The sequence below is a fragment of the Medicago sativa genome, chromosome 2, assembly GCF_051527215.1.
Source record: "Medicago sativa cultivar Bolivia chromosome 2, Bolivia_mono, whole genome shotgun sequence".
Classification (NCBI taxonomy): Eukaryota; Viridiplantae; Streptophyta; class Magnoliopsida; order Fabales; family Fabaceae; genus Medicago; species Medicago sativa.
Window position 1 is genome coordinate 28,143,792 of NC_140750.1, and position 16,162 is coordinate 28,159,953.

The 16,162-nt window shown below is 32.4% G+C and overlaps 1 protein-coding gene and 1 pseudogene across 1 annotated transcript; one reads left to right on the forward strand and one right to left on the reverse strand.

Annotated features, from left to right (window-relative positions):
• Positions 1-1,731: 1,731 nt before the first annotated feature.
• On the forward strand, positions 1,732-4,898 carry LOC146945984 (zinc finger BED domain-containing protein RICESLEEPER 2-like; annotated as a pseudogene).
• A 2,288-nt stretch (positions 4,899-7,186) lies between these two features.
• LOC146945985 (RING-H2 finger protein ATL52-like) lies at positions 7,187-8,136 on the reverse strand. The gene has a single exon (XM_085744240.1). The coding sequence runs from the start codon at positions 7,906-7,908 to the stop codon at positions 7,357-7,359; it is 552 nt and encodes a 183-aa protein (XP_085600366.1). The 5' UTR covers positions 7,909-8,136; the 3' UTR covers positions 7,187-7,356.
• Positions 8,137-16,162: the final 8,026 nt, after the last annotated feature.

The following is a 16,162-nucleotide window of genomic DNA, read 5'->3' on the forward strand; positions in this document are numbered from 1 at the left end:
TTTTTGTCATATTTTGTGCTAAAAAATAAGTGAAACTTTGCTTGATTTCAATCCAAATTGCTTGATGAATTTTGGTGACCTATGCCACTTGATTCCATAGAAGTTTAGCCACTGTTTGTGCTTGATTTTACTGCATGTATGGGAATATTGATGGATTACTTAGTTTACAAGTTACTTGTGTAAATAAATAATGCAAATATGCTTGAAGTTTGTTTTAAAATGCCAAGTAAATCATGTTACTTTAATTCCCATTCCAAGACCTAATTCTAGACCCTAAAAAAATGTATTGGAATGTGAGAATTATAGGTCATATGGTTCTTGCATTCTATGAATAAATTTTAGACATATTTGCACTCATTTTGCCTTTATTTTCTATCCTTTACATTCTAGTGTTTCTCTTGCTTTATTTTCTTTGATATTGACATGTGCTACTAACTCCTTTCACTTCATGTTTCATCATTTCATAAGCATCTCCACTTCATCCCATATTCATCTCTAATTCTTTCTTACAATTTAATTTGTACCAAAGTTAGAATGTAAACACTTAGGAGCTTTTGTAATATTTTACTTCATGCAACTTTTAATTTCTTGGCAAAGAGGCCATAGAATGTATCTAGGGTATGATGTAAAGGACAATGGACTCTAATAATGTACACCGACACAAACACCGACACATGCACACATATCACTATATAGTTAGAATATGCATGTTTAGATGTATGTTTAGGATTGTATGTTTAGATGAATGCCTAGGACTTATACTTAGAAAAAACCCATTTTCCGAAAAAAAATATGAACAACTTCACCCAAATCTTTTTCACAATAAACCTTGGGGTCAAAACCCCATTGATTTTCCTTTTCATTTTCTTAATCAAAATTTCAATAAATTTTAATCATACTTAGACCATTTTGCAAATCACTAATTCCACCTCACTCTTTCTACAATCTTATGCCCTTGAGGCCTCTCTCTTATTCTTCAAAACTCCATTTTCAAACTTAAAATCAACCAACAAAAACAAAAACATTTTTGGAAGAGAACTACGGTGGATTTGATCCCTTAAACGGGTACGTAGGCAAGGAACAAAATTCCTTCAATTCAACTAAAATAAAAATCCAAAAACATTCTTCTCCCTCCAATTCTTCACTTAGAAACTCTTAGGTTTAAATAACATCTTTCAAAATAGCATTTAAAAATAAAGCGCGCGCGTAGAAATTAAAGACGGTTCCTATAGGTTACTATAGTCGTTATGGGTGCCTAACACCTTCCCGTAGCGAAAACAACTCCCGGACCTCGATTCTCAAGGGTTTTGCTTACTTTTTTCCCTTCCCAAGAAAAAATAAGATATCACCGGTTTAAAAGGTTCAAACGTAATCAATGTTTGACACCCGAAAACCAAGATAAAATACAAGTTAACATGACCCTTAGTTTATATATGTGAAGCACGAACCCTTCTTAGATTAGGCGTGTTCCGATGTCGGACTTACGCCGACACAACACCGACACACATACTTACATCGGATTATATGATTTATTCAAATTATTATTGGTGTTGGAATTTTGGTATTCATGTCCGTGTCTATACATGTGCTTCGTAAGTTTATGTTTATTGTTATTATTTATTCTAGTTACTATACTTTGTTTGAATTGAAATTTGTCATGTAGCCACTAAATAATTTGTTTATTGTGTTATTAATTTATTGTGTCCTATCTATGTGAACCATGTCTATCTAATGGCTTCTCCACTTGAAAATAGTGGAATGACTAGTTCTACCATAGCTCCTCAAAATGAGGTAAATGAACCTGTGCGTGTAGATTCAGGCCAAAATGGAGAAATTCCAGAGAATGAAAAAGGTAAAGATCAAGTAGAAGAGCGTGTCCCCAAGAAGAAAAGGAAAAAAACCTCAGCTGTTTGGGAGGATTTTGACGAAATTGAACTCAATGATGGTGTAAAGAAAGCTGTATGCAAATATTGTAAAGAGAAGTTGTCTACCGGTGGAAAAGGGTCTAGCACTAGCCATCTAAAGAGGCATTCTGAACTTTGTATGCATAAAAAGTTGCATGAGCGTGCACAAAAGAAACAACCAACCATTCCATTTAAACCTTCAAGTACAAGTAATCAATTTCTTGTTCCTGGTGTTAAATACTCTAATGGGAAGATGAGGGAAATTATTGCAACTTGTATTATGGTGCATGAGTATCCTTTTAGCATGGTTGAAGATGATGTTTTAATGTGGGGTTTTCAGTTTGCAAATCCAGAATTTCAAAAAGTTTGTCGTAAAACCATAAGAAGTGATTGTTTGGCAATATATGAGGCTGAGAAGAAGGCATTAAAAGCTGAGCTGAAAACTGTAAGCAAGATTAGTTTAACTACTGATATGTGGAAATCAAGTCATCAAGTTGTTGAGTATATGGTGATCACAGGACATTTCATAGATGTTGAGTGGAAACTTCAAAAGAGAGTTTTGAGTTTTGTGAAAGTGCCTGCTCCAAGACGTGGAGTTGATGTGCTGATGCAATTTTCAAGTGCTTAAAATCTTGGGAGATTGAAAATAAAGTATTTTCAGTGTCTGTTGATAATGCTTCTTACAATGACTCATGCTTAAGGATTCTCAAGGATAACTTATCATTGAGCAATAAGTTGGTTTTGGATGGTGCTTTGTTTCATGTGAGATGTTGTGCACACATCCTAAACTTGTTAGTGCAAGATGGTCTTGGCGTGATTAAGAATATTATTTACAATATTGGCGAAAGTGTCAAGTATGTTAATCATAACGATTCAAGGTTGAAATTTTTTTGTGACATTGTTGAACAGAAGCACTTGAAAGAGAGAAGGCTTGTTCTTGATTGTCCAACAAGGTGGAATTCTACTTTTCACATGCTATTTACTGCTTTAAAATTCAAGCTTGCATTTGCAGATTATCAAGAAAGGGAGCCACACTATGGTTTCGAACCTTCACAAGAAGATTGGGAGAAAGTTGAGAAGATTTGTAAGCTTTTAGAGATCTTCAATTCAGCTACTCATATAATCTCAGGTAGTGAGTATACCACTGCAAATTTGTACCTTCCGGAAATTTGGAGGGTTAAACAAGTGATTGATAATGCTTATGAGGATGAAAATGTTTTCATCAGAGATATGGCAGCCCAAATGAAACTAAAGTTTGACAAATATTGGGGTCAATGCAATTTACTAAGAGTATTACTTTTCCCACCCTATGGCCTCCTCGCGCGCCCTGTAAAAATTCCAAAAATACCCCTGGTCCGGATTACATTTTCCGGACAAGATTGTTAGAGTTTCCGGATTATACAATCCGGACCAATTTGATAGGCATATTTTGTGTCTTTCTTTGATGTCAAGTGTCTCTGTTGACCGTTATACGACCCCCGCATAAGCTGAAAAGCAATTGCAGGGGTCGTATGAGCGGTCAACAATGACCATGACACCACAAATCTCGTAAAAAACTAAATACATACGACGAAAATTGAAGAAAAGTGGTGAAGTGTCTTCCGGAAAACAGAATCCGGAACAGATGTTATACGCTTTTTTGTGTCTTTCTTTGATGTCAAAGGTCTCTGTTGAACGTTATATGAACCCCACACAAGCTGCAATGCAATTGCAGGGTTCATAGGAACGGTCAACAATGACCATGACACCACAAACACTCCTACAAAACTTAAAAAATTTGAAGAGAATGGAAGAAAATAGGTGAAGTGAAGAATGATGGTGTTTGTTGAAGATGGAAGCCTATTTATAGCCTTAAACAAGTCCTAGGTCATTAATACAGTCAATGAAAACGTGTTAGTGGTTGTAACCGTCCAACCACTAATTGATGGCACTCTTTCAAAAGAAGCCAAGCAATCTTTCAAAAGAAGCCAATGCTGAAGCATTCCGGATTATACAATCCGGAATGTCCTTCGCCCTACAAAGAAGTGCAAATGTTCCCCTCGTTCACCATAAGAGCACTAATCCGGAAAATATATTCCGGAATTTGATGGATCATTCCGGATTGTATATTCCGGAACGCCTCAGTGCCATGGCCGGTGGTCTGCCACACGCGGTTTTTTACTGTGGTCAAGTCAAAAACGTGTTTTACCACGTTTTTTGACTGCATTTATTCCTTCCCAACCGTTTTTAACCCACCCCTCCCGATAAATACCCTTCCAAACCCCACCATTTCTCACACCATCCCTCTCCTCCTCTTCTTCCTTCTACAACCATGGTTTTCCATTGTTGGCCTTTCATAGATAAGGACCTCGTTGAAAACTTTCAGGGTTTGTATGAACGGTCAATGAGGATGGAACCGCGCTGCAACAAAGCGCGGTTCATCTGAGGGTCATGTGGGTCAGTGTGGTTATTAGCTTCGCCTGCCTGGGCGTAAGTGTGAGCACCCTCTTCCCTCCTCCTCCGGTTTTCCTCCAATAGCCAAGTTACTGCTATGTCCGATCACATAGCAGTGGTTAGGCTCTTAGGAGATTAGAATTAGGCTCTTAGGAGATTAGAAATAGGCTTTTAGGAGATTAGAAATAGATTTAGGATGTTATGTAATAAGCTTAAAAAGCTTGAAAATTATTGTAATGTATTGTTCATATATTAATAAAATGAGTTGTTTTTATGTTTGTGTCTTTTTATTAATGTTTTTTATTTTATTCGCATTTTATTTTATGAATTGTAGAGCTTAAAATTGCAAAAGTTCTGCTAAAATACATATCCGGATTTTAAAATCCGGAGACATCTGAAAATTACTAACAATAAATTCCGGATTACGGAATCCAGACAAGGGGTAAAATTGGAAAAAAATAGGGTGCGCGAGGAAAGCCATAGGGTGGGAAAAGTAATACTCATTTACTAATGGCCATTGCTAGTGTTTTGGATCCAAGGTGCAAATTCCATTGTCAGTGACAACCATATACAAAATATTGCCACATCTTAAATGAATATGTCACATTTTGTCAAAAAAACAAATGAATATGTCACATCATAAAAAAAAATACCCAAAAATAAGAGGAGAGATCAAAACTTTTAAAAAAGTTAATTTGAGATACCAAAAAACCGATTTTTAAAATAAGGATACTAGAACATCAATTTTTAAAAAAATAAAAGATAAAAAATATATTTAACTTGTCCCGTAAGTGTAGCTCGTCCCGTAAGTGTAGCTCAGTTGGTAGCTACCAGGGACAATGTTTGCAGGGGCCGGGGTTCTAACCCTGAATTCCCCACCTCTCCACACTTAAAAATGTGTGTGATTTGCCACTAGGCTATTGAACAAAACAAATAAAAAACAATAACCGTTTTAAATATTTCTTTAGAAGTGTCTCTCAAATATAACGATTGTACAATTTCACCCACTTCCCCACTAAACAAAACTATACAAAACTATTTTTAGGGATAGATGTAGTATCACAATCCGTCGCAAAAGCTCAATCAATAAACAACACGATGAAGAAATTTCAATGATGTTGACTCATGTGGACACCAACTGCCAACCAATAAAATAGAGCTGTAAGACAGTACATCCCTCCTTCGATGCTAAAAGACAAAACAAAAGGCTGTATAAATGTGTCTTCAACTTGATTCACGTTTTTTTGGCAGTGCAACTTGATTCAAGTTACAAGCACATATATATTTTTAGGGAAATGGCAACAAGTTATGGAATCTATTCATAGAAACTTCACCTTAAAAAGTATTTATTTTTGTTTAAGTAATAGTCCCATCACCTTCTAATGTAAATTTGTATTTTTTTTTAACTTTAATTAATGTGTCGTTAACATTCTCCATATTTTTATTTAGTAGGTAGTACAATTTAATATGGTTATGGGTATGCTTGTTGTTGGATTGCTCTTTGTTTGTCTTGCGCCAGTTCCTGCTCATGTTGCTGCGGCGGTGGCTTTTCTATTTTTTGTTTGTTTTTGTTTTTATGTTTCTGATCGGAGATTGTGGGTGGCATCGGATGTGGACTGTTTTGCGGTGGTTTGTTTCGTAAACCCGAAAGGGTTTGGTTCTATAAATTCGAAAGGTATGTTGGTAACAAACGTGTTGAACTCATCCCTCGATCTGGGTTCAAACACGTCTGAAACTGGTTGAGTTGGTGGTTTTGTGATTGATTCTCTGATGTTCCAGGTATGTTGATATCTGCAGGTCTCAAGTCGTCAGGCCTACCTCTGAACCGGTTTGTCTTATTTTCCGTCTCAGTTCCTGTGATTGATCTCGGAGTGTTTGTTCAGGGGGTTGATGGTATGTGGATTTGATACCGTGTTGGAGGTCGATCCATTCACCTACTTTAAAACCCTTTTCGATTCTTACGAATGTTCACTTCACATCTTTTTTTTTGTAATCTGGTTTCGTGCCCGTACGCGGGTTCGCTGGGTTGCGTCCGTGCGTAAGTGTTTGTTTTGTTAGGATTGACTAGGGTTGATCGCATGGTCTATTATCACGTTGTATCCCCGTTTGGGTTGTACCTGGGTCAGGTCTAATGTCACCCCAATCTCTGTATCATTATATTTTTATTTATAAAAATATTTGCTTAAAAAAAATTAATATAGACACTTCATTTATTTAACATTAACCGCCTCACATATGAAGTATTCTTTTATTTTTTTATCAAAGCAAGAAAAATTAACTTGCAAAAAGGAGGAGGCCGGAACTTTTATTAGAACATCAGAAAGACCCAATAAAGGATGCCAAGGCTATACCCTCTCAACAAAATATTTAATATTCTTGTCAAAAAACACAAAATATATAATATTAAATTAAGTGAAATAATAGTTCAATATATATAATAGACCAATGTATATGAAAAATATGCCTATATTAAATTTATCAACAAAATACATTATCTTTATTAATTATCCTTTAATTATTAAGCGATAAACAATTAATTTTTCTTTCATAAAAAAAAGAGAAATGATTCATTTTTATAATTCTCTCCTATTAATTAAAGATATTTTTGGTGAAAATATCATTAGGATATCTTATAATTTAAAAATCGATCGTATAAAAAGGGACATATTTTTATGTTACAAAAATAATCTTTTAGTTCTTTCCATTTAAATAAAGATATATTTCAGTGAAAGTATCATTAATATATTTAAAATATGGTCTTATTAAAAGAGACCCATTTATCTTTTACAAAAATGTCTCACATATATAGTAGTAAGAGAGATGACAAAAAAAAAAAAAAAACAGAGAGATAATAAGCAAATAAGTAACAATATTTTCTCATCTAACTCAACCTTAAAGTTGCTCCAATTAAAGAGAACATAAAAAGAACCTAACTAGTGTGGTGGGGTGTTTCACTCAATATATGTCGTGTCCTAGAGGCAAAACAACATGCCACACACACATATCTAAACTAATCAAATCAAACAGAGATGCTACCACCAGATTCAATCACTCCATCACGATAATTCTCTTCTTGAAAATTATGACAAAGAGGGCCAACAGGTGTTCTACAAATTGGGCAATCAAAGTGAGAATAAAGCCACATATCTATACAAAGAGCATGAAAACAATGTTTACACTTTGGTAGCTTCCTAACATCTTCCCCTTCTTCATAAACCGATAAGCAAACATAGCATTCATAATCATAACCCTTATCCACTTCTTCTTTTGCTACCACTTCCTTCTTGTACTTGAAGCTTGAAAGCAAGTTCCTTTGTTGGTTTTCAAAGCTCCTATGACTACTTCTTTCAAATCCTTCAATAACCATAAGATTTGGCCTTGTGGTCTGTTGTTGATTGTTGCTCCTATTGCAACGTTTGATAATGATGATGTTATATATTGCTAGGACTATGGCTGCAATTCCCATCACCACTAGACCATAATATAACATGGGTATGCTATTGTTTTTGTTTGATAAAGAAGGTGGTGGAGGAGGAGATGGGATTGTGAAAGGGCTTAGAACATCAACCATTTTGTTGGGAGAGTTTTGAGAAATTGGGAGAGGAAATTTAATTTGGAGAAACAAGTTGAAGAATATTTAGTATATAGAACTAGACATGAGTGTAAAATCCTATCCAAAGTTGATTGAATGAAAGAATTATTAGACATTATAGATTTTTTTATTTTTTTTGTGAAAATAATACATTATAATATTGATAAGTATTTATTATAAAAGATATGGTGGTTATGTTATGATTGGGGAAGATAATAAAATATTAATATTTTTATTTGTTATGTAATGAAATAAGAATAAAGGACAAAATGGTGTACAATAAGGACACCATATTGAGTGAAAGTGATAATATTTGTAGATAAGCCTCTTGTTCAATGGTTAGAATTTTCGAAATGATTGCAATAAGCAGGATAAATCTATAGCTCAAGTGGTCGTGGCAACAAAAAATTTAGAAAGCAAGACAAACAAACTAAAATAGTTTCTAGTCATATCAGTGCTTCAAAATAGGGTGAGAAAACCCCTAAAAGTATTGTTGCCTAGTTGTCTTCATTATTGGCAAATTATTAGCAAATGCAGAATTAGATGGCACAAACAAAGGAAGTCTTGACACTAATGTTCAAGTTGTTGATCACATTCTCAATATGAAGTTAGGAGACAACACTGATAAAAATTAAATTGATAAAAATCGTGATGAAGCATTTAATACAAACTCAGTTAACACATTTTTTCATGAAAGGTTGTGCGAGGAAGTAGTAGCATATTAATCTCCTTTGGAGCATCATGTCAAACAACCTTTAGTTGAGTATGCTTTTGGCAGCTCCATAGTGATGAGAAACTCTATAACAGGTTAAACTTTACTGCAAATGTTGTTATTTATGTTATGCAAGTTTTATGTTTTAAAAGTGCAGCTATTGTGGTCCAACAAGATATGAATTTCTGAGTGAATTCTCAGTTGTGTCTCAAAATGAAGAGATTGTTGATTTGGATGGAAACATAAAGACTTAATAACATTTTTGGTCCTCGCATTTTAACTAACTCACGAAATTGGTCATCTCTTTTTCAAATCGAACAAAGTTGCCCCTATACTACCATTGTTTTTGCAATTTTGGTCTTAACTCCCATTTTGCTCTCCAAAAACGCTGATGTGAATTTTTTTAACTGATGTGGCCAAAAGAACACTTAGGTGGCATTTCCACGTGACATTTAATCAGATTTAAATAAATAGAAGATAAATTAATAAATAAAAAAAGCTTTTATTTATTTTTTGTTTGCTTTAAAATCATTAAAATAAATAAAAAAAGGGAAGAAGAAAGCTTTGAAACCCAACGTGCATGTTCTCTTCTCTACCTCCATTCTCCAATAATTCCAGAAATCATTCCATTCAATTTTTTTAACCAAAATCCATATTCTTCATTCAATTCTGAGAATCATTTAAATCTTCCCCTATATAAACCGTTTCTTATTCAACTCCCGTTTCTTTTTCAACTTTATTAAATCAAATTCAGATCCACATCCAGATCTCTTTCCAACTCTATCACTTCCCCAAATTGATTCTTCTAGAATCTTCATTTGAGTTGATTCCTTGCAGCTTCTCAACAACAAAACATAAAAAATCAGATCTTTATTGAATTAAAGAAAAACCCCAGCTGAAAAAAAATTGAATTTAAGGATTAAAGAAAAGGGTTTTGATTGAATGAGATGTGCAAAGGATGACAGCTATACCATCATCTCTGGAAGATTAAAGAAAAAGGTTTTATTGAATCGAACACCATGACGTGAAGAAGAAGAGAAGAAGGGAGAATCGTCACAAACCCATAATATGATGAAGCTTATATTTCTTTGAGAAACCCAGAAATTTGAAAGTTGATGCCGGTGAAGGTTATGGAGAAGAAGATGAAGAAACGAATTGAATCTGGATTCAGATTTGTATTTTTGGTTTATTTTCTTTTTGTTAATTTATATAAATGTATTTTTTTCATTAATAAAATAGGATTGCTGACATGTACAAGTTTTTTCCAAATGTGATTTGCCACCTCAACGTCTTTTTGGCCACATCATTAAAATATTTGACGCGTAAACGTTTTTGGAGGGTAAAATTGAGGTTAAGACCAAAATGCGCAAAGATAATGGTAGTATAGGGGCAACTTTGTTCGGTTTGAAAAGGAGAGGAACAATTTCGCGAGTTGGTTAAAATGCGAGGACCAAAAGTGTAATTAAGCCAAACACAAACCAATAATTTTAATTGGTTGTCCAAAGAACAAGTTAAAGAAGCAGCGTCGTCCGAGGCTATCAAAAGGTTCAAGGTATGTGCTTCCAACTTTTTGTTTCACTAGTTCTTTGGTGGGATATTGTCTCTCTTGCTTTTAGGCAGCTCTATCTATTTTGGTCTTTGTTTTTCGGCTTTTGATTTCCTTGAGGGTTTTGGTTAATTTCCAATATGAAATTTGTTTTATCTTACAAAATCACTATAGTGAGAGGTAATATAATTGTTTTTAGGAGAATGCTAACCAATGCCCCAAGGGCAATGGTTATGCATCTAAAAGAAGTAAATTTTTATGAAAAATGTGTGTAATTATTGTTTGACCAAAAGTAACATATTACATTTCCAAGACAAAATTTCTATTTAAGGATTCCTTAACCATTGCCCTGAAGGCACTGGTTAGCAAGACCCTTGTTTTTAAGGGAATGCTAACAACTATCTTTATGGCATTTGATAAAATGTTTAAAATATAAATTGTATCCTGAGATTTGTGTGCTCAACAATCTGAAACATCAAAAAGCAACTTTTCCTATATAAAAGTTATCAATTGCTTTTATTTTTTAATTCTTAACAAAGCAGCGAGATCACCGACCTATAAAAAAATACAGTACAATCCAAAATATTATCTAAACTAATAAAAAATGTGACCTATTATCATTTCAATCTTACACGTGGTATTCATTTAGCATTTATAATATTCATTGCTCAAATTTCGGGAGAATATTCCCTCCAGTGAAATCATCTGCAGTTTTCTCCGGTCAAGGATCTAAACCATTAAATACATTATCTCTCCTAATTTTAACATTTGACTGCTCATGTGCATTTATTATTCAATGGTTGTGATTACACTGGACCCTCCAGTCATTGGAGAGGATCCTTTCCCTCAAATTTCATATTCATTTAACGCCCAACCCCATGTTTTGTGCTAAACTATATTTTTTTCTTTCTAATATTGCTAAATCAAGCGGAAAAAACACACAACGAAGGCATAGCCGAAAAAATAATCAATCGATTATGAATTAGGGTGGAGTGGAATTTAAGGGTATTCATGGGAAAAGCTGCTGCAAGTCAACAAAAACTACTACGACGAAATACACTTCGGATGTATTCGTGAAGCTCAATTTCATTTGATATAACATTTTTTTCCTTCTAAATCAAGAGTTTAATAACATCAAAGAGGATACAAGACATCCCGACTAGGTTGACATTCATTATAACCTCTAATCCTAAAACAATTTTTCATACATATATATATATATATACACACACACACTTGGGGGACTATACCCTGTGGAAAACTATTACGGAAAAAAAATACCTTTAATGTCATAAAAATGAGGTATCCCCTTTCAAAATCACCAATTTCAGCCCCTTTACCTCTGGTTTTATTTCCTTCAATACTCAATGTAAGAGTTCTAGCAAAATTTTGTCCCATGTCATTCATATTGGAATGAGTAATGATATTTTGACATCCATTTGATGACAACTTTGTTGACAACCTTGTTTTTCTCACTTCTTATTGGTCAAAAACAATGGAGAGAGAAAAAGGAAGAGAGAGGATAACAACATCATGTGAGTATGAGAGAGAAAGTTGTCCAAAAGTTGTCAAAAAATGGTTGTCAAAATATCATTTCTCTATTGGAATTCATGACAAATTAATTTAAGCTCCCCCGACAACGATTGTATGATCAAATCAGTTGCAAGCTCTTTCCCAAGGGAAAACCCAAACTCTCAAGGCTCTTCACATTCGCAATCATCTTAAAATTACAAATAAAAAATAATTTTGAATACTAGATAAATCATAAAATATTACATCTCCTTCATCATCCTATATAAAATATGAATTTTTTTTTTGAGCAAATAAAATATGAATCTTGAAATCATGCATGTTAATCACCAAGAACACAACCAAATATATGTATCACACCATCAACATGTCTCAGTTCTTCATGTATTAAATATGAATCTAATAGTCATGTTTGTAATGTTTAAATCAACATTATATACATTAAAAGTATAAAGTGAGTGTAAATTATAACCCCTATTTTATTTATGTACTATGTATCTATTTTCATTAATTAACTGTTTTTTTAAATAATCACATAAATTTTTATAACGTCTCATTTATTATATCGACAAATTATAAGTTTTATCAATCATCACTTGTTTAGTCTCTCGTTTGTCTTTATCTATTCGTTTATATTTTTTTTTATTTTCTTCACACATTCATAAAAATAAAAAACACTTGTGTGAACATACATGTACTTTGCTGTTAGGGGTGTTTATATCTAAAGCGATCCAAATTAAAACTACAAACCAGTCTAAAACAACTCAAAATCGTACAAAACTAAATATTATTTAATGTGCTTGGATGTTATTTTGTGTAAAGTACTCGGATTAGATTTTACACTTCCTCCACATACATAAACTTTGTTACTTATATTTCTGTTAATATAATATATTGCATAAGTCTATCATTAGTTTGTTTTAAACTTTTTAATAATTATTATTAGTTTATTTTACCTATTTTGTACTATCACCTATTTTTTTAAAAATAAAACAATCATTGTCTTAATTTTAGAGATGAGATTCATTAACTCCAAAAATAAGTATAAAAAGTTACTCCAAATTTTGGCCAGTAATTATGATATCAATTCATGGTTGTGATTAATAACTACAAATCTCTACCATAAGATTTCATATTCCTTCTTCTTACACAAAATAATGATAATGCACAGGTGACAACAATCCAATTATGAACTTTTTCAATTAAATTAAAATGCAAACCAAAGTCATTTTATTCGAAAATATGAGTCATTTGTGAACCTTAAGTGCAGACTTATTAAATTAAAAAAAAATTGATTCAATTGTGAACTTTGGCAGAACAATACTACAACTTTTTATTGAATCTGATAGAAAAATATGAATTTGATTGAATCTTTTTTTTTATTCGATAGAAGATCAATATTATATTGCTTGTTTCAGATATTTTATTACTGATGTAGATAACCTAGAATTCTAATATCCAAGAAATTTATTGAATAAATCATAAGTTATTACAAAATTGCATAATTTTCTAAGATTCATAGATGTGAATCTAAGCCATTTATTTGAGGCAGATTCATAGGTGTTGGGTTGTTTAAGAAGAAGGAGTAGGAAATCTTATGGAAGGAATTTGTAGTTATTAATCACAACCATAGATTGATATCAAAATTAATTGCCAAGATTTAGAGTAACTCTTTATACTTCTTCTTAGAGTCAATGGATCCCTCCTCTTAATTTTAATATATTATATCTTATATTTTACGTCAAACCAAATATTTCACCTCTAGTGTTCTTTATTCCTTGTACATTCGTTCTCTTTTCTTTTATAATATATATTTGCCATTCGAAAAACAAAAATAAACAATTATTTTACCTTGTCTATACATTATTAATATTTATAGAACTTTATAGAATTGTAATTTGGATGTCCAAAAATAAATCTAAATTAAATTATATTTAATTGGATTAAATCATATTTCTTAAATGAGTATACTAAATCGAGTGTAATTTTATCTTGGGTAAATACATCTTTTAGTCCCTGTAATATTAGCGAATTCTGTAAAAAAATATATTTAGATTTTGTCCCTGTAATTTCAGATTCCTCCACTTTTGGTCCCTCGCTTGATCTTGTCAGCAGAATCTGCTGAGTTGGCAAGCTGATTGTATAATTATTTTATTTTTTTATTTTTTAATAGGAATTAGATGCCACTTAGATTAAAATAAATTTAAATTTTAAAATTAAATATTAACTAAAATCTTTAAAATTAAATCATCCAATTTTTTCCCCAAAATAAAAATCCAATTAAAATCAAATTCAAGGTTTTTCCACCTTCCCATCGTGCTTCTTCTTCTCTCCAGATTCTTCTTCTATTAAAATCCAAACACAACATTAACATCAACTCCTACCCATATTCATTCAAAGATGATAGAACAACAACAACAAATTACAAAACTGGTGGAAAATGAAAACAGAAACTCACAAATCAATTCAAAACAAATCAAAACAAACTCCCTTCAACCCACACAAGGTTCCAATCGGAACCGACCATATCATCGTCGTGCCATCCATCAACCACTGCCAATGTTCTTCCATGACACGCTGAAGCTCGGATAAATCCATTATCCATTCATGGTTGCATTTCTGGGAACACGGAAAGGGATTTTGTTGTTAACTGAAGTTTCAGCCATTGTTGTTCAAAACAAAGATTCAGGAAGAGCAAATCTAGAAAGATAAATCATTATGGGCTTCAATTGCTAATATTCATTTATCCATTAGCAAATTGTTGATGTTGTGTTTTTCAGTGTTGTTGATGTTGTGTAGTGGCGAAATAATTCTGAAATTTGATTTTGTGTTTGAGTTGAAGCTTGTTGTGTTCTGGATAATTTCTAGAAGGACGCAGTGAAGAAGATTTTTTTTTTTTGGAAGAACGCAGTGAAGAAGATGATAAGTTCTTGATCAATTTTTATTAATGTTTAATCCCTTTCTGCTTTGATGCATGAAGAGGAGATGAATTTGAGAATTAGAATGAGATTGAAGATTATGGTGAACACATTTTTTTAAGTTGATTTTTAATTATTTTTTAAATTAAAGTTTTTGAATTTTAAATATTGGAAATAATTCTGCTTCAAAAAAAATAATGGAAATAATTTTAAATTCAAATGGATTAAAAAAATATTAAAATTACACAGTCAGTGTGCCAACTCAGCAGATTTTGCTGACAAGATCAAGTGAGGCACCAAAGTGGAGGAATCTGAAATTACAGGGACATAATCTAATTTTTTTTATAGGGACTAAAATCGAAATTCGCTAATATTGCAGGGACCAAAATAGGTATTTACCCTTTTATCTTTTGATTGGATATTTTTTGCTTTAAAACCGACGAAAATCACACCAGAACACCCCTACTTTCTAGTAGTAATAAATTATTCAATATCTCTGTAACTATTAATATATACTATTAAAAAATTTGGGCATTATTAATTGTATTGTTAGAACCAACACACATGTTAAAAAAGATCAAACAATTTCATTAATAGATCAAATAGAAGATAGTTCAATTGAAATGAGTATAAGACTACAGAGAAAATTGTTCAATGTAGGTAGAGGATCCATCAATAAAACATGAGTCTTGACAACAGAAAATCGCTCAATGAGGCCAGTCAAAAACTGAATGATTTGGTCCTTAGTTCTATAGGTCTTAGGTACCCCTAACAACATCACATCTGCATTGATGTGGACAAGCACAGTTTGGGAGAGGACGATGGGAATGTAATTGTTCCAAAAAAAAAGCAGAATCAGTATCAGGTTGTTGTTGATTCGAATTGCGAACCATGATGCTAGAAAACAGAGGAAGAGGATGAAAATCTTCAAATCAAGACACGCAAAAATCTTGCGAAAAGAACAAACAGATGAATCTCAATGTGAAATTAAGAGCGAAATAAGAAAAATCAAAGAAGAATCACAAGGAATCTTCCAGAAAACAAGCATCAATGGCGAAAGCAGTTATGGATTGTAACTAACATTCTCATGAGAGAGAAAGCAAAAATAAAATAAAAAAGATACCATATTATGAATAATAGAAATAGAATCATATTATTGATGAATGAAGGAGTACAATCAGTTATTTATAGGTAACTGGTGCTATACAATACAATAGGTAGACTAATAGTAGCATATCATAACTAAGATGTAACTAAACTCAGTTACTTGGTGTCTAAGCTATCTAAATCATCATCATCATCATCATCATCATCATTATTATTATTATTATTATTATTATTATTATTATTATTATTATTATTATTATTATTATTATTATTATTATGTAATAAAAATTATATAAGAAAGCATCTAATGAATTAAAATATTTGGTTTTTGATATAGTGCTAAATGTCATGTGATCCATTTCGCAAGTTAAACTCACCAAAAAATGAATGACACCAAAAAAAGTAAAATGCACAAGCACA